The following is a 24,960-nucleotide window of genomic DNA, read 5'->3' as shown; positions in this document are numbered from 1 at the left end:
TACATAACACTTACTATTCAGTGATTGCTTCAGTAGGTCTTCTGTAGTTGAGACTAAGAATTGGATTTAACCCAGTGAGATTTTTTAATGCAGCTGAAGGAGGGCTTTCCCCTCCTCAAAAAGCCTTCAAAGTTCCTGAAAGATAATTTGCATTTCTGATATCTCTCAATTGTTATCATGTCCTGTAAACCAGCTGTTACATTTTCTCAGAAGAAGGAGAGGAGTATTTACTGCTGGAGGATTTTGAAAGTAAAAAAGTTCCATTGCAGTGAGTGTAATGACAATTGTTTGGCATCTGCATATTGAATTTAACCAAGAAGTTGTAATTTGCTTGAATCAGTTTGGGTTTCTTTGTGTGCACATATATTTTGCATGTTTTGCTGTGGATTATAATAGCTATTGCAAATATTTCCTATTTGAAGATGTTGTGGTTTCAAGTGTGGACCTGTTTGTTGTTTGTATCAGTCGTCTGTAATTTAAAAGGGATCAAAGCAGGGTTTGGGAACTTTTTTTCTAACTCAAGCGTGGACATGTTGGTGGACTCCATATTGTTGGACTGTACCTTCTCTGAGCCCTATTCAGTACAGACAGTAGTGGGGAATTCTGGCAGTAGCATTATAACATCAGGAGGGCTGCATTTATCCCATTCTGATACAGTGACACCTTAGTAACTGCTGGGGTTTGGTTCCAGGAACCCCCAAGCATACCAGAATCCATGGACGTTCACGTCCTATTATATACAAAGGGATGATAAAATGCTGTCCCTTATATAAAATGGCAAAACCAAGATTTACATTTTGGATTTTTTAAAAAATATATTTTCAAGCCATGGATGTTTGAATCCAGGGATATAGAGAGCTAACTGTATAAATGAAAGGAGGCAGGGCCTCCCCTATATTCTTCCTGTTATGCTGTTTTTCCTCCTCCCAAAGAAAACACACCAGTTGTAAAGACCTCTCCCAACATCAAGGTACCCATTTTATTCATTCATGTTAAAAGAACAGGATTTCACATTGTGACTACCTTTTAATATTGACACTAAAATGACACTGAAATTCTTGTTCAAGTACATTATTTCAAAATAGAGCAAAAACACAATGTGTTATTTCTGCTGTATTTGGTAAAAAAACAGCAACAGCAAATCAGTCTTCTTTTTAAAAAATGAGACAAAACAAGCACATTCCAAATTCTCACCAATAACTTAACCAATTTCCATATTATGACTGTTAACCAGCATTGCAAATGTTGGTTCAGGAAGTGGGCCACATAAGCTATCTTCTTTTTGACTGCTTTTGATTATCCAGTTCATCTGTTCTTGTAGGACCCTCCCAACCTAAAATCTACAAGACAGAATGCAGGCAGCTTAAAAAAGGTCTTCCAAAATGCTGAACCATATCTCAGTAGTAGATTAGACCCTTGGACAGATCCTTCAGAATCTGGTCAAAAGCCTGAAGGGAATTAACCATCCCACTCATGTTCATTGGAGCCATCCACCTTCCATGATAGAATGGGAGCTGAGATCTCAGTAGTACAGTGTGGAGATGCAATTCATCATTAAAGTAGCTACATTTTAGATTACAGAATGAAAAAGAGACTGCCTCTCCTGTCCCCACCCCACATGTAGCTTCTTTAATATTACACAGGAAGAAGCTTGTCCAGTGCCAGTAGAAGAGTCCATTTCATGTGACAGCTGCATGACATTTTTGCATACTGTTTTGATTCACTGATTAGGGCTTCTTATTTCACAAGCAACGTGTTTCTATAATAACCTGCATATCACAATAATTTTGTTTTGTTTAATCTTGCATTTAGGTCACAGGCTGATGCAGCAAAAACGGCCACTTCTGAAACAGACTGCAATGATAATGTACCTTCCCATAAAACATCTGTGCAATCATTGAACAAGCATACAGTGAATGGATTTTTTCAACAGTCAAGTGTGTATGACTCTCCCCCATCAAGGGCTGCCTCAGTGTCAGTAGATGGTAGCCTTTATAATCTGCCAAGGAGTTATTCGCAGGATGTTTTACCAAAAGCATCTCCTTCAGCAACTGACACAGATGGAGAGCAACATGTTTTCAGTGCCCCATCTAATACATCTTCTCTTGATGCACAAATGAGGCATTTCTCCATTAGTTATGACATTCCTCCCACACCTGGAAGTACTTACCAGATTCCACGAACTTTTCCAGAAGGATCATTGGCTCAGAGTTCAAAACTTGAGACAATTCCAGATGTTCCTCCACCTCGGCCACCAAAACCTCATTATTCTTCAGACCGCTCCCCTGTGGAACCATGTAGTATCTCCCGTACTTCCTCAGACACCGATAGCAGCTACTGCATCCCTACAGGGAACATGCCCCCTTCACGCAGCAACACTATTTCCACCATGGATTTCAATGTATTCCGCAGAGGTTGGTGTTGTCTCATCTTAGTTACATTTCAACACAGACTTTACTGATGCTTCACTAAGATACTCCCAAGCTTCAGTCTATCAAAACTAATAAGGGACAACACTGCTGTGAGGCAGAGTGAAGCATCTTCATCAGGCATCAGATGCTGGAGTGCAGGGAGCAGTGATCAGATATATGAGGATGTTGTTTTGGGAGATGTCCTGGCCCCTCTAAATGAGCTTGTAGACTAGCTTGTAGTGGTGGGTATTGCTCTATCACTGTTGCTAGTCTGGTTTGGTTTCAGTATATGGAATTTGGCAGGTGCGGAACCTGGCATACTGTACACCTCTCTGAAGCAAAATAACTTGGGCTAGTGCTGAGGTGAGAGTCATGAGTCTCGGGAGCAAATTGTGTGGGATACTGCAGCTGTGTGACATGGAAACCCTCTGGCCCCATTTACACCTTAAAATTTCCTGGATGGGATATGGGAAATATTTACATTGGAAAAGTAAATAGGAAGTCAGAAAAGGAGTGCATGATTAGTCTATTTCTAGTTGCTTTTTCTCTGAAACTCCATCACTGAAACTAAGTCTGCTTCTCTAAGGTCCAAAACACACTGCAGGAATAATCCAGTTTGAGACCACTTTAACTGCCCTGGCTCAGTGCTAGGGAATCCTGAGAATTCTAGTTTATTGTAGCACCAGAGCTCTCTGACAGAGAAGGCTAAATGTCTCACAAAACTATAGTTCCCAGAATTCCCTAGCACTGAGCCAGAGCAGTTAAAGTGGTCTAAAACTGGATAATTTTTGCAGTGTGTTTTGGACCTAAGTCTTTGAGATATGTGTTTATTTGAAAAATGGGGGCTTATTCTCAGGGATAAAAGTAACTGGGAGCACGGAAGTTTGGGGAAATACCATTTCTAGGGTTTAGCACCCTTCTGTACCATTTTGAGGGTGCCTAATAAAGGTGATGAACTTCCAAATCTGGGCTCTCCATTCCAGCTCTTGGAAAAAATTAATTTTCTTATTGCAACTTCCAGAATCTCAGAAAATTTTTCAAACCTCTGACCGTTTCTGGTAGTTGATAGTCAAGTGATTTTATGAGCCCCTCCTGCTTTTTTTTTTTTTTTGCCCACCCTAGATTACTTAATCCAAATACTGTAATAAGAAATAAAGCTGATTTTAAGCCTTTATAGTTCAGGAGGGTAGTTTATTTATTGGATTGCTTATTCCATCTTCTTCCCAAAAATAGGACTCAGAGAGGCTCATATTACTATTCAATAGAATGTATAATTAAACTAAAGGCATATTACAAAACACATCATTGAGGGAATGGTAGCACCTAGCTGGTAATTAGTACTTTCTTTGCAGCCAGTAAGCTGCCAAAAGTCTTCTTGAATTTTTAAGTCTGTGCTTACTGCCAGAAAAGGGAGCCAGCCTAACCTTCATTGATAAATTATTTTATGTGGGCCAGTGTTTAATCTTCACTGTCAGACTGTGAAGACTCTTAGTGCATGCCGGAAATTTGGGTGATACGAAGTTGGAATCTCTTAATGGACCAGTCTTTGGGCAAGGAATTCTGTGTAGTATTCTTATAGATACAGTTAATTATTAAGAAATTCAAGATTTACACATTCCAGTAGGTTCTTCAAAATAAAAGGGGTTAGTTTGGTTTTTTTAAAACAATATGGCGGGTTACAGACCACCCTCAAGCGGCCGTTTTCCCGCCGCCGCCATTTGCTGCGGAGGGAAGCCCCAGCAGCCAGACTGCAAGGCTTCCCGGCGCAGCGAAAAAGGAGCACCGAAATGGCGCTCCTTTTCAAAACGTGGAAGTTGTGCCGCAAGGGGCTAAGCGCGCCCTCGTGGTGTCACTTCCGCTGTGACACGTCTGGACGCTATGCGTCCAAGACGTCAAAATGGTGGCGCCATTTATGACGCACTCCGTGCGTGTTGGGGCCGGGGCTGGTTAGGAAGAGGCGACTCTTCTCAACCCTAACACGCTCCTTCCTAACCCTAGCATGCACGGAACGCGTCATAAGTGGCGGTTTGTAACCCGCCATATTTTTAAAGAACTCTGTGAGCTGCAGTTGCCTTGCTCAAATAGATTTTTTAAAATAAAAAAACCAGTGACATCCATGGATGTTTCCTTGATTGGGTAGAGTAACTTATACAAGTCTGAAAATTTTGTTTCTTGATGCCTATTTCAGAGCTTTTTAAGTAGAGCTTGGAGTGTCCACCTATCAGAGAGACATCATTAGTGCATTTCCTAAATTGGCCAAAGGTTAGATTAGATACCTTTCATTTGTCACAGTTAAAATAGAAAATATATCGCCCATTTAGCTAACAGTATATAATTGTATGTTCTTTTGCCATGGTTGCTTTCTCTCCCCCTCATTTTTTTTGTTTTTGTTTTTGTTTTAGATATTGGTTCTCAAGATTGCTATTTTGTTCCACGAACATTTGCAAATGACAGATCAAGTTCACTAGAAGGCTTCCATAACCACTTTGTAAGTTTGATTTAGGTTGTCAACTGTCATCATAGTGGCAGGAGAGGGGCACTTCCCTTCATATATATTTGTTGTTAATGGAAAATGATAAAGTATATTTCCTGTGAAGCAGGAATGCTCTGCTCTAATACAGCCTTTCTTAACCTAGTGTCCTGCAGACAGCCCCCATCATTTCCAGCCATCATGGCAACTGTCTGTACAATAGTCCAACCCATGCGTGTGACATGAGATTGAGGGAGGCAGCTGTGGTATGACCATGGCACAGTTCATTGCTTTTTATAAAGGGGTATCTTACTGACAAAGAGGAGTGTAGGGGATTGAAAAATAAATGAATCAGGAATGAGTGTGACTTTCAAGACATAGGAGGGGATCAAGTGGCCATCACATCACTAGCTAAGCTAAAATGTGTATGATTGGGGTAGTTAGTTACAAAATAGAAAATTACTTTTAGAACTGATCAAAATCACAGTAGAAATAATTTCTGTTGCAGTTTGGGAAGCCCAGTTAGGAAAATGAATTAATTTCTAGCCCTTTTTAAAAATGCTATTTTTTTTTCATTGCTTCTAGAAAAACAAAAGTCTGTTGACTGTAGGAAGTGTTTCAAGTGAAGAACTGGAAGAGAATTATGTCCCCATGAACCCAAACTCTCCCCCACGCCAGCATTCTAGCAGTTTTACTGAACCTATCCAAGAAGTGACGAACTATGTGCCAATGACTCCTGGCACTTTTGACTTTTCGTTGTTTGGAATGCAAGTCCCTCCACCAGCGCACATGGGTTTTAGGTCCAGTCCGAAGACCCCTCCTAGAAGGCCAGTCCCTGTTGCAGAATGTGAACCACCGCCTGTGGATAGGAACCTCAAGCCAGACAGAAAAGGTGAGGAGAGTGTGGTCACTGCTCTGAGTGTTTATGAAATCTTTAATACTTGTTCTCCCCTTCATAGAATAAAATCTGGTGAAAAATTTGTGAAACAATATGAACAGTTTACAAGTTATCTTATAAAATATATGCACTATATATATTTGACAGTATACATACAATATTCTTCTACAGAACCCATACTGTAGAGACATTTATAAGCTACTTATATTTTCAGACTAGGGATGAGTGAAGATTTGTATGTGTTCATTTTTAAAATCAGAATTTACTCAAATTCACAAAATTTAGAGGTGGAAGAAAGCAAAACTAATAGACTTGCCTACCCAGAATTGGAAGAGACCGCAAGAGTTGCCAAAATTCACAGAATTTGAAGGTAGGAGAAAAGTGAACCAAACATCTGCCCATCCCTAATTCAGTGAAGAGTGCTGCACAGGAATCCTTTGGCATTATGAATAGGTGTAAACCTGGAGTGGGGATCTGGGTGCATACTTAAGATGTCTCCCAACATTTTTCTGTGCTTGCAGCCATTCACTCACAAACCATAAGGTTGTGAGTTCAATACCAGCCAGGGGCTCAGAGTCGACTCAGCCTATCATCCTTCTGAAGTCACTAAAATAAGTATCCAGCTTGTTGGGGGCAATTAGCTTACACATTCTAAACTGCTTAGGGAGTGCTTAAGTGCCCTGATAAGCGGTACAGAAATGTACTTGCTATTGGTATTGTTTACTTTAGAAATCTTCATGGTTTAGCATGAAGCTTTGACAGGTGGTTATAGGTGCATTCATGATTGGGAATCTAGTTAGGCAGTGTTTCCTAACATTACTCCTTTGTGAGTGTATTTCACCTATATGAACTTACAATCCCCTTTCAAATCTTCATTCTAAAATATGTGCACATCTCCAAGGTAGACAAGCACACAGGGATGTTAGTGGTAGAACTTGCCTCTATGTCCCTTTACCCCCTCCCTCCCATTTAGCACTACTTGTGTTTGAGACAAACATACTATACAGGGCTCAAATGAATTTACGATAGCCAGACTTTGTACTTTCCATTAGTGATGTTATTTTGGCAGATCCCCTTGGATTAATTGAAAAAATATTTTGTGGTTAAGCAGAAGTTAAATTTTAATTGCCTCCCATTCTCAGTGGTTCAGCTCAAAATAATCCACAGAACATAAGTATGAGCAACCTTTTCAGCAGTTGTCTGGTGGTCTGCACTTTCTATCTAAGTATTTCTATATGGATGCGCCTTTAACAATGTATGTGAGCTAAGAGATATTCACCTTCATCTCTTAGCTCACAGCTAGTATTTAAGGGAGATAGAGCATCTGTTAATTCTTTAAAATTTTGAAAGGGTATTCATGCAAAATCCAAGAGCATTGGTCAGGATAATGCTTTGTGAATTACTGAGTTGGGTCCAAACATACACTCAGCAAAGGAATAGAACAGAGTGGCAGTCCCCCCGCCCCCAACCTCTAGTGCTCTATTCTCCTGGAATTGAACTCCATTGGGTTGGAGATTTCTCTTGATCATAATTGGAGGTGGTGCTGGGATATCTAGAGAGAGGGAAAATCAGAATAAAATGGCCATCCTGCCCTCCTCCTCCTCATGCTGTAAACCTCCACTGATTACCTTTGTAAATGGAAGGAGCAGTCCTGTTTGCAAAGGGGTAAGTCTAGTTCCAGCCTTGTGTGTATGGAGATAGGTAAGCTTTCCTCCTTTTAGAAAAGACAAAAGATACTTGAGAACATGTCATAAAATGTTATTTCAATGACCTATTTGACACCACTTATATTGAATTATGTTCTTGTAATTATTGTGCTTTTTGTTGCTTTAAACTTTCAAAGCTTGCATGTGTTGGTGATGGTACTTTGAAAGCAGCATTGCTAGCAAATGGGAGCTGCTTGTAAAATCTCTGTCCCCTCTCGGCACCACTGGGTAGTGTCCATATAAATCAAAAGAAATGGAATACTCTCAAACTGCCATGTATCCAGGACTTAATTCTATTGGTAATTCCAATTAGATTAGACTCCTTGAATCAATTGGAACTTGGTAAATCAATACAATACTTGAAGCCCTTTCATACAAGACAATTATAACAGTATCGTTCCATTTTAATTGCAATGGCTTTATCCTGTGGAATCCTGGAGATTGTAATTTAGTTAGGTATTAGAAATTTCTGCCTGAGAATTTTAAGTCTTCCTCCCTAAACTGCAAATCCCAGGGTTCCATATGGAACAATGGCAGATAAAGGGGAACCATAGTGCTATAACTGTATAATGTAAAAGGGCTCTTAATAGTTCTATTGATTTAATGTACCTACTCTAATTGACTGAAATTAGGCTTCTGTTAGTTTTCTTTATGTTTGAAGGATGGGGGATAATGTCGAGGATTGCGCTTATATGAATATATTATGAGAAGAGAGCCAGGTTGGTATAATGGTTTGAGGGTTGAACTATAACTCTGGAGATCAGGGTTTGATTCTTTGCTCAGCCATGGAAACCCACTGGATGACCTTGGGCAAGTCATACACATACTCAGTCCCAGAAAACCCAGGGTCACCATAAGTCAGAAATGACTTGAAGGCACACAACTACAACATGGTATGAGACAGATAATTCTTTGAAATGTAGGCTTTTTATTGCTGAAAACCAATGCCCTATAGAGTAATTGTTATTGCCATCTTTAGTAGAAGAATGTTGATAGGATGCCATTGTGAATAATGCTCATGTGAAAACCAATAATGCAGAGACTTAATTAATGGGAAAATGACATTATGAAGCTATGTCCAGAAACTAAAACATACTGCAAACTGGAATGGTTTTTCATGATGGTCCTGAGTTGTCATGACAAGTTGTTAAATGTTACAGCTTTATACTCTTGTGAGGAAAAAAATACCTAGTTTGTGTCAATTGGAGGAGATTCTATCCAGACCTTGGAGAAGTTACTTTTTTGGACCATAGTTCCCAAATTCTGGATGCACTTTTCCCAGCTCTGCTTTCATATGACATAATGTGTTGTGTACCCCACTTTATCTGTAGCACAAGTGAAAAGAAATATTTTGAAAGTTAAAGAAATTTTATCTTGTGCATTGTTTCTTGAATTGTGTCTGGGCCATTTTAGGTACAAGAGAGGCCTTTTATAAGAAAAAGAAGTGAGAACGAGTCACTTCCTGTTTATATCCTATTAAAAAAAACCCTAAAAAATAAAAATAAAAACCCAAGGCGTCCTTGGCCTAAATTGGGTGGAGTGGTGCAATTTTATATCCTGCCTTTCTCAACATGGGACCCAAAGCAGCTTAAAGTATTGGGCGTTTGGTGAGGCACTAGAGTTCTCTGGCATGAAATTCTAAATACGCCTCTCAAAAATGCCAATATTGGCATGCCAGAGGATGCATCCATGGTAATTAAAGTGGAATCATTGTGTAGTGTGAAATGGTCACTTAAGAAGACAAACTGAATGGCAGTTTGTTCTGTATTCCATAATAGCTTGTAGGTGGATGAATGGAATGTGCATGGTAAAAATTGCAATGCCTCTTGAGACTGCAATCCTGTACATATTTAACTTCAGAGTAAATATTCAGCAGGGCTTACTTCTGCATAGCCAAGAATAGGATTGCACTGTAAAGCAAATAATTTGCCTTAGGATTGTATTTAATTGCATTCTTATAGTATTGTCACAGTGATAGCAGTGCTCAACAATGCTTTATTATATGCTCTTACTTAGGTTGGTGTGCTGCACTCATATAGTTATGTTTCCACATGATAGTGATAGACAAAGGATAATTAGATTTCTGTTCTTGCAGGTATTCCTTTGTTTTTCACTGGAAACCACAAAATCCAGCAATCAGAGCCAGGTACAAACTAGTGTTCCAGTGAGAGGCAGATAATACACTTCAAATTAATAGGTACCTCTGAAACAGAGCATGGAAAAGACAGTTTTTGAATTACAACCTCCAGAGTCTCTAACCTAGCATTGATAGTGGCTATGCTTACTTGGGGATTCTGGGTGTTACAGTCCAAAAAGGTAGCATTTCTAAAATGTGCTCTCTATACCATCCAGCCCAGTATCACACTGGGTTTCCAAATCTTTTTGTAAGCTGTGGAGCACCTTTTAAAATCTATTTTGATTAAAATATTGAGTGTAAAGAATACTTCTTAATCTACTGTCAGTCACCTACAGAATTAAGAGTAAATCCAGGTCTGCCTTCTTCCTTCTCTTATAATAGATCATTAATCTCAATAAGCAGGTATTACTGATAAAATGTGAAGTCCAATTAACCTGAAGGCACCATTTCCTTATTGTTCTTAGAAGCTAAGCAGGTTCAGGACTGCTCAGTACTTGGATGGAAACCATCAAGGAATACCAGGTACTGTGGCATATATTTAGAGAGAGGCAGTGGCAGACCACCTCTGAGTATTCCTTGCCTAAGAAAACCTTATGAAATTAATGGGGCTGTCATAAGTTGACAGGTGGCTTGAAGGTGAGCACACACACACATACACACACTGATAGAATAAGCTGATACACTGCAAATTCAACACCTTAATTATGTATTTGAAATAGGTTTAGTTTTTAGCACATTAATGTTAGTTGTTTCTGGGATCAGCAGTAGGAGAGGCAGGTTTTGATGCATTGGTGTACTAGAATTTCATAATTTCATTAATATATGCTGCAAAGCTTCATTTCGTTCATGACACTGGGTAGCCCAACTGCAGGATATCTATGTCTGCAGATCTGTAGAGTGCATTGAGATATGCATTGAATCCACCTCCTCATTCATTGAGCACGTGCCTTTCCTTGTACATTATATGTATGTCTGACCATACACAGCTCTAAATATCATTGTCATGTTTTTTTCCTCCATGGAAGTGTACTTCATAAAGTGGTTCTAAGGACAACATGTTATCGAAATAGCAAGATGAGGTCTTGCTGGCTGCTGTGGAAGGGAGCAACTTCTTCTACATTTTGGGATTAATTTGGCTGATCAGGATCTTTTTGGATGTATTCATTCGTTTAGATGCAGTCATCTAAATGGTACACATCTAATATATTTTGGTCTAAGCCCAGTTGCTAGTCCCAACTACAGTAGATCTTTTTTTATCAATTGCTGAATGATATATTAATCCATTGATTCATTGGGTTTACTCAAGTTGGAACTAGCAATCGGATTTAGAAAGAGGAGTTCCTTGAGTCTAATGGATGTAAGTGTGTTGATGTCTCCATCATTGTATTTTGTCATCCCTGTCATTGTATTTTGCTTGATCCAGTTTGGGAATCATTGCAGTATTGTACTTATCAGTTCTGTGCTAGACCAGACTTTGTTTAAGAAACATGTTCATGTCATTCTACCCATTCTAGCTGAGTTGCTTCCTTAAAGCAAGTCTCCTGCATGCCTTCTGGCTTACGCCCAGCATGTGCTTTAGCCACACTGCAAAACTGTTTCCACCAGTTGTTCACTGTTGCTTCTGTATGTACTATTCTGCAAGGGGCTTGGCAGCTTGTTTATAGGTTTCTAGCTTTCCCACCCAGTGATGATATATATTTTTTCCTATATTAAGATAGACTCTCTCTTTTTTACCAATTAGGTCAGAGCCCTAAAATTTTAAGACCTAAGCCACATGGTTTAGAGCGAACAGATTCACAAACCATAGGTGAATTTACTACAAGAAGAAAGGGTATGTACTTTGTGTAATAAAATCTTCTAAAAGTGAAATTCTTGTACAACCTTGCCATTACTTCTCTTACATTTCAATCCATGGGTCCATTTATTTGTTAGCCACATTATTTTCTGCTCAGAAAAAGGCATACATAATATTGGGAGGGAGGAATTGCTGGATAAGATATGTATAAACACAATTTTTCTTCTAATAAGCTTAGTATCTGTTGTTACATACTTATTTTTTGTTTTCAAAATAATATATCCAACATGAAATGCTTAATGAGGTAAGTATATAGTCTTGTGATATTGGGATGAAACGAGAGAGAGTGATTATTATAAAGTTATTTTAATAATAGAATAGAATACATCTGCATTGTGCTTGTATATTTTGCCTTGCCAGATAGATGGAGGTTTTAATAATAGCAGAAGCAGTTTGACATGTTACAGTTTCAAACTTGGCAGTTTGCAGTTTCATATACTGTACATCTTATCTATTGATTTTCAGTGGTATTTGGATGTCACAGTTTTAAATTCCTAGTAAATATCTGTTGAAGGGGTTTCATTTGGGCACCATCCCTGTATGGAACCTAATTTGATTTAGGATAATATTATAGTTTGAAATGGCCAGAATCTGGAATGTGTAGCAAGTTAGTAAAAGCCAATGTATGCCTTTACATTATGTAAAATATGTTCTTCTCTCCTTCCTGCTTTGCTAGAAAATAAAAAAATCAGCCAGCAGGTAGAAATAACTTCCAAAGCAGAAATCACAAGGTCTTAAGATTAAGTTCTGCAGTGATGCCTAATGATGGTTGAACATGTACTAAAAATGATGATTGAATTTATAATAATAAGTATTCTGTGATGTCAGGGGGAGGTTAATGTGTAAAGCAATATATAGAAACATTCTCCACAGTCCATCACTCTTTCTGGTGAGACAGTTGGATAGTTCTATACTGTGGATAGTTACAGCCAAGTGAGAAATGAATAAATCTCTAAAACAATGTCTGAAAAACCTATATTGTTTTAAAAGAATGTAAAGCCCAGAACAGGGCAGCGTTTAAGGGCATTTTCTTTTACGTTGAAATGTCCCCTCTGACATCTTAGCAGTTTGTAACTGCTGCTACGTTTTCAAAAGTAAACTGTACCTCTTCTAGAATCCTAGCTTAGAGTATGTAGCATTATTACTTTTGTCTCCTGTTGGGCTTTAGAAATGTTAAAGTCTTATAATAACTCAGTTTATCAAATATGGCTTAATGCCACTTAAAACCTTTTGTTGTTAATTCCAGCAGCATTATTTCAGAACCTTCCATCAGAGGAAAATCCATCTAAGATTATTAAGGGTGAACTTTGAGTTAGAAATGAATAAATCTCTAAAACAATGTCTGCAAAACCTATATTGTTTTAAAAGAATGTAAAGCCCAGAACAGGGCAGCGTTTAAGGGTATTTTCTTTTACGTTGAAATGTCCCCTCTGACATCTTAGCAGAAATGTATATCATAACCATCTTAAAAATGAGTATTCAGAATCTCTGTGATTATAAATATATATATATAAATGGAGGTCCTGTGTTATGTCCCAGGTGGGAGAGGCTGGGTTGGTGAGTACACAAAGCAGAACTTCCTCAGTAGCACCATCTTTGTTGTAGAACTCACTTTCAAGGAATGTCAAGCTGGCTCTACCACAGTGGAGATTTCAATGAGCAAACAAGACTGTTTTGTTCCACATAGCCTTTGAACTACGTTTAGGGTTGGCTTTTGAAATTATTTTAATCTATCCTCAAAGAATGGTTGGCTTGTTAAAACCTTTGTTCAAATTGCTTTATACTGCTTCTAAATAATGTTTTGATCTGTTGTGTATTGCTTTGGGAGGGCTGGTGGACTGAGATAAATACTTCAAACAAACAAATATTAAGTGTACATATATGCTGGTTAAATGTTCTCCTTGGGGAGCTTGAGGGATTTTCCCAAACTTTCCTATGCCGACCAAAAACTTTCTCTGGATGGTTTCAGGGACCATTCAGGAGGTACAGAGCGGGAGAGGTGATCACTCCTCCAGTCCCACAATATTGTGATATTCTTCAAGTAGATGTCAACTGTTGGATTCTGCCCATATTTGTACTCTGTAGTGATTCAGTGCCCTTGATAGCTAAAGTAATTTAGTCTGGATGATACTTCACCTAAATTTAGGCTGAATAATTTAAAATGCTTTTTAAAAGGCTTTCTTGGAAGAGCTGTTAAGCCAGACCACCCTGAACACTGAAGTGCCTTGCAGTATTTCTTGCTTAGTACAGTCTCTTGCGACTGTTGTATTTGGACATTTGCAGAAAGCTCTTAAATCTTGAAAATACTTTTTTTAAAAAAAATAGTTTTAAATACTGCAATCCTATGCACACTTGACTGAGAGGAATTCTTTCTGAAGTTATTGGGCACATAGGATTGCAGTGTAAGAAACCTCATATAAAATCATGTATGTGGCCAGCTTAATTCTTTAAGTTGCTTGCATTTGATCTATATACATATTCAGGTAGGATAGCCTAGAGATAAGTTGCTGTCATTCCTAGTATCGTTCATGTCAATATTTACATGCATTTTTAAAAAATATTTTTTATTGCAGGATAATATTAGGACATAGCTATTTGCTCAGGTTTTTAATAAATACCAGTTATGCAATTGATTTCAATGTATATTGTTGGCAAGACTTTCTTGAATCTAATCATGTAGTACCAAGACTTAGTTAGAATTATAATGATGTTATCATGTTGTTCGGTTAGTAATTACAGCTTAAGTTCTCATATGCTTAATAGCCAAACTTGAAACTACTTTCAATGCAGAGACATTTTTCTAAGCACCAGATCTGTCTCAGGTATGATTTTAAAACACAGACATCATATCCCACCCCACACACACAAATCTAGTGCAGCTTGATAGGCATGTTCCGAAATAGCACTTGTAAAACAGAGATCTGATTTTACTTCAGTGTGTGTAGAAAGAGCAATGGACCTGAATGAATACAGACGGACCTGAAGAGTTTATACTGGTACAAAGACAACTCTGTTTTTTCTCTTCCTCATCCATGGGTGGGAAAAATGGATTACTAAAAATCCTCTGACAGTGACCCATTTTTGGGGGGGAGAAGGGAGGATCAAGCCCCTGCAAGCTTCCAGAAATGCAGAGACAGCAGCTCTTGCTAAATGTATTTATGCTCCAAATCAGTTTTCAAGAAACTAGAAATTTACCAGAAGTAACTAGCTCTGAGTAGGGTGGACCAGAAATGACTTCTGTAACCTTGTCCACTCTGTCCTAAATCCTAGACAAAAAATATTTATTTGTGTACATATCACAGCAGCTTAGGCCATCCCTGTATCAATTCAGATTGAGACTTCACATAGCATCATTAAGCGCCTAAAAATGTATAGAACAAAATTGTACTTTGACCATTCTTTTTGATTTGGTTAGCTATTTGAATGTTCTAATGCCATAGATACCATAATTTAGTGTTCTTCAATGTTAAATGAGAAATCTATCTGTCAAATAGACCAAGTATTTTGCAAGAAAAATAATACTTTGAAGTAACTTCTCTGATGTTTAAATAAAAATGTTCTGCCCTGAAAGTACATTATTATTATTATTATTTCTTTCCCTACCATCTTTATATAGTAAAACCAGCACCACTGGAAATAAAACCTCTCCCCGAATGGGATGAATTGCCAGCTCCAGTTAGATCTCCCATCACCAGAACTTTTACACGAGAGTAAGTCTTTTTTTTTTTTTTTTCTTATTTAGTCATGCTATATTCTTGTCCATTCTATTTTGTCTGTTTTGACTATTGTGAATATGTGAATTACCCACTGAAGTAGCTTTATTTGCTGTAATCTTAAATGTGAACAGGAACATTTCACTGCAGTCCTAGGCATGTTTACTTGGAATTACATTCCACAGTATTGAGGATCATGTTGGGGTCCATAGGTTTTAGAGAGCCAGCATTGTGTAGTGGTTTGAGTGTTGGACAAAGACTTTGAAAGACCAGGGTTTCATTCCTTGTTAAGCCATGAAAACCCACTAGATGACTTTGGGCAAGTTAAATTCTTGCAGTTATGTTTTTGTTGTGTGATTTTAAGTCATTTCTGACTAATGGTGAGCCTAAGGTGAAACTATCACAGGGTTTTTTGGAGCTGAGACTGTGTGACTTAACCAACGTCACCCATTGGGTTTCCATGGCCAAGCGGGGAATCAAACCCTGATCCCCAGAATAAAAATTGTAAACCTCCTCTGAAAATCCTATCAGAGGCCAGGAAAATCATATCAGAGGGTCATTGTAAGTTGAAGATGACTTGAAGGTACCTAAAATAACAGTTTGTTAAGGAAGTATGCTTAGGATTGTAGTTTATGCAGTGTAAACCTATACACTTTTCTTAGAATTAAGTCTCACTATGTAGAGCAGGGGTAGGCAATCTACGGCCCGTGGGCCGGATACGGCCCGGCAAGGCCTTGGGACCGGCTCCAGCCCGGTCCTGGCGCCGATTGCCGCCGGAGCCTTTGGCCTCTTACGTGATGGCGTGGGGCCTTTGGCCTATCAGGAGGAGGCGGACAAGGGGGACAAGCGGCGGGCAGGGGAGGAAATTGTCTATAGAAGCCTCAGAAGTGTCCTCCATTTGAAAATTTTGTCCTGCATTTGTCCCGGTTTATTTATTTATTTAATTTTTTTAAAAAATTAATTATTTATTTTTTGGCTTTGGCCCCCCAGTTGTCTGAGGGACAGCAACCCGGCCCCCGGCTCAAAAAGGTTGCCTACCCTTGATGTAGAGTGTCAGGTTCCTTGTGGAGGCCTGTTGCTGGGGATGTTTTCTTCATCCTCTACTTTGCTGTGACTGCTGGAACCTGCAGCTGAGAAAAGGTGGATTGGGTGGGGGATGTGTGGGATGTGTATCATGGGCCTAGTACGGACGGGCCTCATGGCACGTCTTGATGACATGCTAGGGTTGCCTCAGGGTGTCGCTTACAGATGCCCCGCAACCCTAGCACGTATTCCATACATCAAAATGATGGCGCCTTGTACGGATGGGTGCTGCCATTTTGACGTGATGGACACTTAGTGTCCACACATTGTGGTGCGATACTGACATCATGAGTGTGCCATTGGCGCGCCGTGACATCAGTATCACGCCGCAAAAAGAACCTGCTTTTTGCAGGTTCTTTTTGCTCCGTGAGGAAGCTGTGCGGTTTGTCCGCTGCAGCTTCCTCGCAGAACAAAACAAGGCGCCGGCAGACCACCCTTTTTGGGCGGTCTGTACCGGACCGTAGTTATGTATTGTAGCTACATCTTCCGATCCAAGATCAGGCTAAGTATTTGCAAGAGCCTTTCCTGCTACTGAGATAGGATGATGGGACTCCACATTGAGATTTTTTGCCCATTTTTATGGGCCTCTACCTGTAATGTTAAAACTTTTCCCTTTAGAAAAGCCTTTAATGACTTAACTTTACCACCTGGCCTACTTTGCTCTCTAGGGGAAAGACCATTTAATAGTATTTTATTGGCCCTATCTTAGTCCATTTTATATTTTGAATATAAGATATTTTTATATCCTGTGTCTTTTTCCAGAATTTGGAAATGATTTGTTTTAAAATAAATTAATTCCATTGACAGGTATAAATTTTTTAAAAATTTTAAAAATTTTTTAAAAACTATTATTGTTATAAATAACTACCTGTACAATTATTTTTCTTAATGAAGATCAATGGTTTATCATTAATTTGAATAATTTAAAATAATGAACTAAATTAATCAACCTAATTCACTTTCTTTACCAATTTAATAGTAAAGTAGTGGTTCTAACATTAATATTTTTTGCTGTTTGCTGTTCTGCTAAGTGACTGTAACTTTTAATTTTATTGTGTGTTATTGTTATTGTCACATTTGTTGTTGCGAGCTCCCTTGAAAATTGATGTAGAAAAGTGGATTATAAATATTTGACAAAAATAATAAATTTGTGAAACTTAAAGGTCTTCCAGATTCATTTTAAAAATAATGTCTTAATTTAGTTCTTCCAGGTTTCCATTGTCTCCTCGGCCAGATTCCGTTCACAGCACAACATCTAGTAGTGACTCGCATGACAGTGAAGAGAATTATGTACCCATGAATCCAAATCAGTCCAGTGATGATCCAGTATGTTATTTTAAATATCCCTACTTATTATCCCCTTATAAAATTATCTTGCACTTTGAGTTCAAGGGTGATTAACAAGAAGAGCCATCTTGATTTTTTTTGTCACATCTTTGGACATGCTTAGAATTTTGCAGTCAAACATGGCTCATAATGGGATATGTGGTGTGTTGCCCTATTTGTATCAATTCCTCTTTCCTTGTACGTTGAAGGTCTAACACCATTTTCTATACTTCTTATATAGTCTTTAACTGTTATCTGTTTCTGACATAGTGCCTGCACAAGCAACTTCTGTAGGCACAAAGAAGAGGGTTCAGTCTGTTCTGTCCTGCAGATCTCCCTGAGCCTTTAAAACCTGCTGCAGGGAAACCAGGGGGGGGGGGGGTTAAGCTCTCCACAGTAGATGGGAGAATGGCTAAAAATCCAGACATGTTATGAGCATTACGTTGGGTGTAGGCCTTTTTGACTCCCACTGTTAGACTTGATAGTGTTGTGATAGAGAAGAATTGTCTCCCTTACCAATTTCTCCATTCTGTACATAATTTTCTAAATTTAATATGCTTCCACTAGATTAATATTTTTGTTGTTCACTTCTCGGCCTTTTGGCTAAGATCAAGTGTGTGCTGAATTAATTGTTTCAATTAAATTTCAGATTTTGTTTGGAAGTAGCAGCCTTGATGGAGGAAGCAGCCCTATGGTAAAACCGAAAGGTGACAAGCAAGTGGAATATTTAGATTTGGATTTAGACTCTGGAAAATCTACCCCTCCACGCAAGGTAAGCAAAACATGCCATTCTGAACAGGGGGTGGAAAACTTAGATTTTCAACAGAATCCCCCAGCCAGTGTGGCTAGTGGCAATGCTGGCTGGGAGATTTGGAGAGTTGTAGTCCATACTTTTTCCATATTCTGGCTGTAATACACTTGGCATCAAAGTGTTTCCGCTAATGTTTTCAGCAACTAACTGTGGAATTAAAAACTATAGCTGTGTTAGTCTGGAGAATCAATATGCAAAGGGATCTTTTAGCACCTTTGAGACTAATTAAAGCTGAGAGTGTGAGCTCTAAGCTCTTTCTTTCAGTTAGTCTCAAAGGTGGCACAAGATCCTTTTGCATAATAACTAAATGTGAATTTTTTCTAGACTGTAGTATATGTTTTCTTTATCTCTTGGGAAAAGTAAATGAAACTTACATATCTTAGATTAGTGCTTTGCATTACTATTAACTACTGTAAGAGTTAATGAAACATACATAGCTTAGAATAGTGCTTTGCGTTTGTTTCCCCCCTTTTATTTGTGAAAAATAATACAAAAATTACATACTTCAGGGAGCAGGGAAATGGGTCTTTTCATGGTAGATAATATACAATTTGTTTGCTGGAATGAGAGCATCTATATAGCCTGTGAAAACACTATGGGTTCAATCAAATCTACATGAGGAGCCTACCCATGAAGGAATTCACATAGAGCAGGGATGGGGAACTTGTAACTATTCAAATGCACTTGAGACTCCAACCTCCATCATCCTTGGTCACTGCTTGCCCTGGTTAGCACTGAGAGAATCTGGAGTTGCACAACGTTTGGAGAGTTACAAATTCCTCACCCATAGTAATACTGATAGAACAGAGCCCATGTCCCTTCCTTCTTTCCAGGACATGTTGGGGGCATTCAGTATATCCTTGTTGTTTGAAGAAAAGGATACATTTAATTTCTTTTCATTCCTCATCACTCTTCGTTACTGTAATACATTATTGAAAAAATATATTAGCCGTAGGAGCTCCATTTTTGTTCTAAGGTTTACTGGTTAATTTTTTCTTTTGCCAGTGAATCAGTTAAATCTTTATCTGATTAATCTACCAATTAAACCTTGTAGCCAATATCAGCAGAATGGAGACTCTTGGAATGATAAATGTCACTTGCCATTACTATTGTTGAAATAAAAGGCTTTCTTGCAATGGCTTTTCATCTTGTATCACCTTGTATAGGCAACATATCTAGTACCATTTTTAAAAAAAACCATGAAATTTGGGTATTCCTGTTTTCATAAGCTTGGTTTCAAGTACCTGTAAGGAGAAGTCTGGTCCTGGGATACTCCAGATGGAGAACAGGAGAAATTTCTGCATTTTTTTCCCATTCCCAAGGAGACCCACTGCCCCCTTAAAACCCACTCTGTCTCAGAGGAATCTACAGAACAGTGTGAGTGGTGGTGGTGATGTACTGGACTGTAGTTCCTTCTTCAAATTAACATTCTATAGACTTTGGTGTTGTTGTATCCCTTCTAGTCATGTCTGACTTGTGGCAACCCTAAGGTGAACCTATCATAGTGTTTTCTTGGCAAGATTTGTTCAGAGGAGGCCTTCATCTGAGGCTGAGAGAGTGGGACTTGCCCAAGATCACCCAGTGGGTTTCTGTGGCTGAGTGGGGTTTCCAAACCTGATCTCCAGAGTCATAGTCCAATGCTCACACCACTACATTGCACTAGCTCTCAGACTTGTTTTAACTCATCTTAATTTTCTGCTTTTCAATTTCTACTACAGAAAAAGAGCAGTGGCTCAGGCAGCAGTGTGGCTGATGAAAGAGTTGATTATGTCGTGGTTGACCAACAAAAAACATTAGCACTGAAGAGTACACGGGAAGCTTGGACTGATGGCAGGCAATCTACAGAATCTGAAACACCAATAAAAAATGTAAAATGAATAAACACATCCCTTCATCATCCTGTTTAAATGTTTGTAAAAAGTTCTACAGTTATAACATTGTTTAACAGAAGAGAACTGGACATTTCTTCAACTACATTTTTTTTCAAACATAAAAAAAATAAAGAGGACAACATCATGAGATGAAACAGTAATCTGTATGACTGGGTGAACAGTATGGTGTAATATTTGTAAAATAGTATTGCTTCGGTCCCAGAAAACATTTTGGCCCCAAGTTAATACATTTGTAGTATTACAATGCACTTTTTTCCTGCTAAAATGTTGGTTCAGCTTTCCCTACCTAATGTATTTTAACACTTTCCTCCCCTTTGACACTACTATGTAACACTCTACGAATTAAGCTACTTGTATGATATTAAAATTAAGGTCTGAAGTGCATTTTAATAGCTCAGTAATTAATTAGAGATAGTTTCACAATTTTAATCTACTTGAAATGTCAAAAATGATTTATTAAATACCTATGTTTTATATTTAATACATGCAAAGAATATCTGGAAGTCTACAGGTTACCTTCCTAAGAGAAATGGCTGTGAGTTAATAATAATAGTCTTTATTGGTTTTAGGATTTACCTTTCTGTCTTTTGTATGCAATAGCACACTAATAGAGAAGCTCCTGGTGTATTTTTACTGATTACAGTGTTCATTATTCAGTGAGTAAAGATTCTGCAGGGAGGGATCTTTGCACTGAATAATTAAACACAACATAATCTTGCACACTGACAATGGTGTGCAGTATGAGTGAGCTAAACACTTCATTTACAAACCATAACTTTTACATTATTTACAGAAGGTAGAGTCTCTAACATCAGGTACGTACCCTAGCACTGTGGTGCTAACACACTTATCAGGTTTGAACAATATATTTTAATGTTCTACTGCTACCAGACTTTAGTATTGGTTTTTAATATGAAAATTAATGAAACAGTTTGACATTCACTGTTTTAGTACTAGAAGATACTGTGATATTTTTGTGTTTAAAGTAGATTGCAATTCATATGCAAATACTATGTCTTGACACCATAGTGCTCTTTTAATGATCCTTATTATGCCTAGTTCTCCACTTGGCCTTATATTTAAATTCCTATGCAATTGGTATCTTTTAACATCTTGGTGTTTTTTTTTAATATGTCATGACAAAGTTATCCCATCTTTTTAAAAAAACAAGCCTCTCCCCTAGGTACAGAATTCATATCAAGTACTTTGATTTCTTGATTCATAACTCCTTCATAACATAGAAGCAACTCCAAATTTAGAAACTGAGGGGCTAAAAAGACAGGCAAAAAGAGGTGCTTTCATGCTGACTTGAAGGTGTGGTGTTTAGATGAGACATGCATTGAAGCCAGCAAGAAAGTGCCCTTCAGCAGAGAAAAGCTGTTTCAAAAAGAAGCAGCTTTTTTCTGCTTCTTCCTGGCTTGAAGCCATATCATGTGGTCATGACATGAGCACTCCAGCTGCCTTGGGAGCCGGCGGTCCAGTTGGTGGGGTTTCAATGTGGCTTTAGAAAGACAGCTTCAAGCCACTTTTTCCTGCCTATCTGTTTTGCTCCTGAATTTTGCAGAAGGAAGAAAAGATAGCTGTCTTTAAAATATTCCTTAATAAATTCATTAATCATGTCATCTTGGAAAACATCTACTAATTCTCTCGTACAGTAACATTCAAGTAAGGTTTTTTTTTGTTCTCCATACCTCCTAAATATCGAATGAACTTAGATACTGGCCTTAATAACTGTGCCTAATCAATCATTTCTCTGCCACCTCCAATTCAACAGTTTGTAAATCCTTTTTATTCCTAACAAGGTTTCTTTTAAAATTAGAAATATTTTGATGTTTTGAGTGTTGTTTTTTTTAAAAAAAAACTAAACATATTGCATTTTGAGATGAATTTTAAATAAATTCAAATTGTTCTGTTTCTGATGTGTTGAAGTTGTTGATTAACACTCTCCCCCGCCACCAAAACACGTGGCACATTTGCAAAGCTATTCCATTGCTAGGCTCTGATTTATGTAGATTTCTTAAAGCTGGTTAGGCATTTTGCATTGGACAACAGTAGTAGTACTGGCTTCCACATCAGTAGAGTAGTCAGTTTGCTAATGTGTTGTTTTGTGCCTTCAAGTCATTTCCAACTTATGGCAGCCCTATCTCAGGGTTTTCTTGCCAAGATTTGTTCAGGAGGGATTGCCACTGAATGCCTTTAAGGCTGAGATACTGTGACTTGCAGAAGATTACCCAGTGGATTTCTGTGGCTGAGTGTGGATTCAAACTCTGGCCTGCTTAATCCAGCACAGAAACTCTGCTGCACCAGACTGGCTCTCTCTGGTAACTTGTACCATACTTCAAAGTCTGAACTTTAAAGAAACTATCCAGGGTGAACTTGCATACTTTAGGGATGGGTTTGGTGCCTTAGGTAGCTCCTTTACAATTTATTCTAAAACTCACAATATATTCACCATGGCATTGGCATGGAAACCACCAGCTGCCACTGTTGGACAGTGTGTACTATTTCAAAGAACCTAAAGCAGCCATAGCAGTGTTCAAACTACTAAAATCTGTCTTGGTGTGTTTACCTAGGTTGGGTGAAAACTTCACCCAATATTGCAGTGATTCCTTTCTCCACCCAATGCCAGTACATCAGCGTGTCCTAATTCTCTGTGTAGGATGGGCGGGAGTCAGGGGACTGGCTCATGTTCTTACTAATTTAGAAGTGACAAGTAAGTATGAAAATAAGGCAAGAGATAAATATGGGGTTTTTTAACCACACTTCTGTTTTATTGTCAGGGGAACTTATATTTAAAAGAAAAGCACACAAATAGGTTGCATCCAGAGATATTTTCTATGAAGGAAAAAGCTCTTCCTGCTGACAGAATAAACCAGGATCCAGCAGAAACCTCCAATTTCTGGGGGTGACAGTTGTCATAGATCCCGCTTTCACTCTGCAGCCCCTGTTTCCTCTACATATTGTCAATCTAAACAGAAGAGAAGATTCAGGATTTGTAATAGAAGCAGGAACATTTTGTACCTCATTTTATTTTTTGATTGCAAAAGGAATTACAAGGCACTCTTGTAATGCTTTGTTTTGTCACTGCTCTTCACCCACCTATAAATATACAACGTTTAAAAAGGAGGAGGGGATGATTGGTGAAAACAATTCATGGTTCTGCTGCCAAACACAGATCTTGTGTTGCTGAATAGATCAGTACCTTATATACTTGTCCATAGGTCTAAAAATTTATGCCCAGCAATTGACCCCAAAATCCCAGGTTGAGTTATGTACGGGTTACTATGTTAATGTGAAAGCAATCTTTCAGATTTCCCCATGGAGAGAGAGTTTCTTTATCTCTTGAGCCAATCAGAAAGAGTCCTGAGAGACTGATTGATATTGCTGTTTATTTAAGAGTCTATCTCCCACCCATGCCCCCCCCCCTGAAAAGGAAGCTGAATGCTGAAGCAAAAAGACTCGATGAGAGTCTCTCTTGCTGCATTCACACGTACACACATTAAAGGAGCCTCCAAGTTTTACTCTCAACCTATCCACGAGTCATGGCAAAATCCATAATTTTGGCCCCAAAACCTGGCCTTGACTTATACATGAGGTTGACTTATAGTTGAGTATATATGGTATCTCATTTATCAATTCATCCATGGTGAGTGATAACAAAGCTAACCAGAAAATATTGAACATTTTGCAAGACAACTGGGACACAATTTGAAACCTTTACAAGATTCAAAATCTATTGAAAAAAATAAACTTCCTGAAATGAAATCTACAAAAAAATACATAGTTGTGTGAATCAGCTTATCTCTTCACCACTGTACTCATACCATATAGCTTTCCCTCTATATTCAAACCAATTCATTTTGGTTTCTACAACTTCCTGCTTAGAGTACTTGATCCTATAGTTTTTTTTAAATATATACAAAGAAAAATATATAAGCAGCATAGTCTCAACAGTAAATCCTCAAATGGGATGTACAAAGAACAACAGAAGTTATGTGTCAGTGATGTGTTCTAAAATTTGTGTCTTCATTAGTAAAACTTCAAGCTAAAACACCATTCTACAAACTGGCATGATTTGGGGTAGAAAGAGAACATCAGAATTTTGCTAACCACAACATAGTATTCAATAAATAGATATAATTTATTGTAAAAAGTATTTGTGGATTATGGATTACTTATGTCCTTCATATATTCTGTTAATTATTCATCAAAGTTAGAGCCAATATTCTAGATCTCCATTTCTCCAAGGTAAAATCAGATTCCAACTCAGAGCTATTTCTAGCCTAAGTGTCAGGCACATTGAAGCCATTAAATCTTTATGCTGTAGGTAAGAGCTTTCATCTAGAAAGAAAGAAAGAAAGAAAGCAAAAGGACAATAGTTGGTTAATGAATCCATCTGTTTTGTTATATCACCTATTTCTGTAAAGATCTCTTTCCAGATGTGTACAAGAGCACTCTACATGTATATGTGTACCTAGTTTTGTATACCCCCTCCAACACTTGCCTAAAAAGATTTTAATATATTTTTAGTGGAATGGAATGTAGTACCATTGTGTATCACCTTCAAGTGATGTTCTCATATTTTGCATGAGTCCATTTCCACAGCCATCTTCCTTATTTAAACCAATTCATTTTGGTTCCAGAACATGCTTCTACAA

The 24,960-nt window shown here is 38.1% G+C and overlaps 1 protein-coding gene across 4 annotated transcripts in view; it reads left to right on the top strand.

The window, feature by feature from the left end:
• The window catches only part of GAB1 (GRB2 associated binding protein 1), a 98,003-nt gene extending 75,787 nt beyond the window's left edge, over positions 1–22,216 (top strand). The window contains exons 4-12 of one of the 4 annotated variants that reach the window (XM_042468474.1): positions 194–268; positions 1,813–2,414; positions 4,814–4,899; positions 5,467–5,773; positions 11,364–11,453; positions 15,094–15,187; positions 17,476–17,599; positions 18,249–18,371; positions 20,129–22,216. In XM_042468474.1, coding sequence (XP_042324408.1) covers positions 194–268; positions 1,813–2,414; positions 4,814–4,899; positions 5,467–5,773; positions 11,364–11,453; positions 15,094–15,187; positions 17,476–17,599; positions 18,249–18,371; positions 20,129–20,287 — 1,660 coding nt within the window. In that variant the 3' untranslated portion in view covers positions 20,288–22,216. The remainder of the gene's footprint in view (positions 1–193; positions 269–1,812; positions 2,415–4,813; positions 4,900–5,466; positions 5,774–11,363; positions 11,454–15,093; positions 15,188–17,475; positions 17,600–18,248; positions 18,372–20,128) is intronic. The other 3 variants (XM_042468475.1, XM_042468476.1, XM_042468477.1) reach the window with 3 other exon arrangements.
• The last annotated feature ends 2,744 nt before the right edge of the window (positions 22,217–24,960 follow it).

This window comes from Sceloporus undulatus, chromosome 5 (genome assembly GCF_019175285.1).
Source record: "Sceloporus undulatus isolate JIND9_A2432 ecotype Alabama chromosome 5, SceUnd_v1.1, whole genome shotgun sequence".
Lineage (NCBI taxonomy): Eukaryota > Metazoa > Chordata > Lepidosauria > Squamata > Phrynosomatidae > Sceloporus > Sceloporus undulatus.
This window is presented reverse-complemented; position numbering and strand designations above follow the sequence as displayed.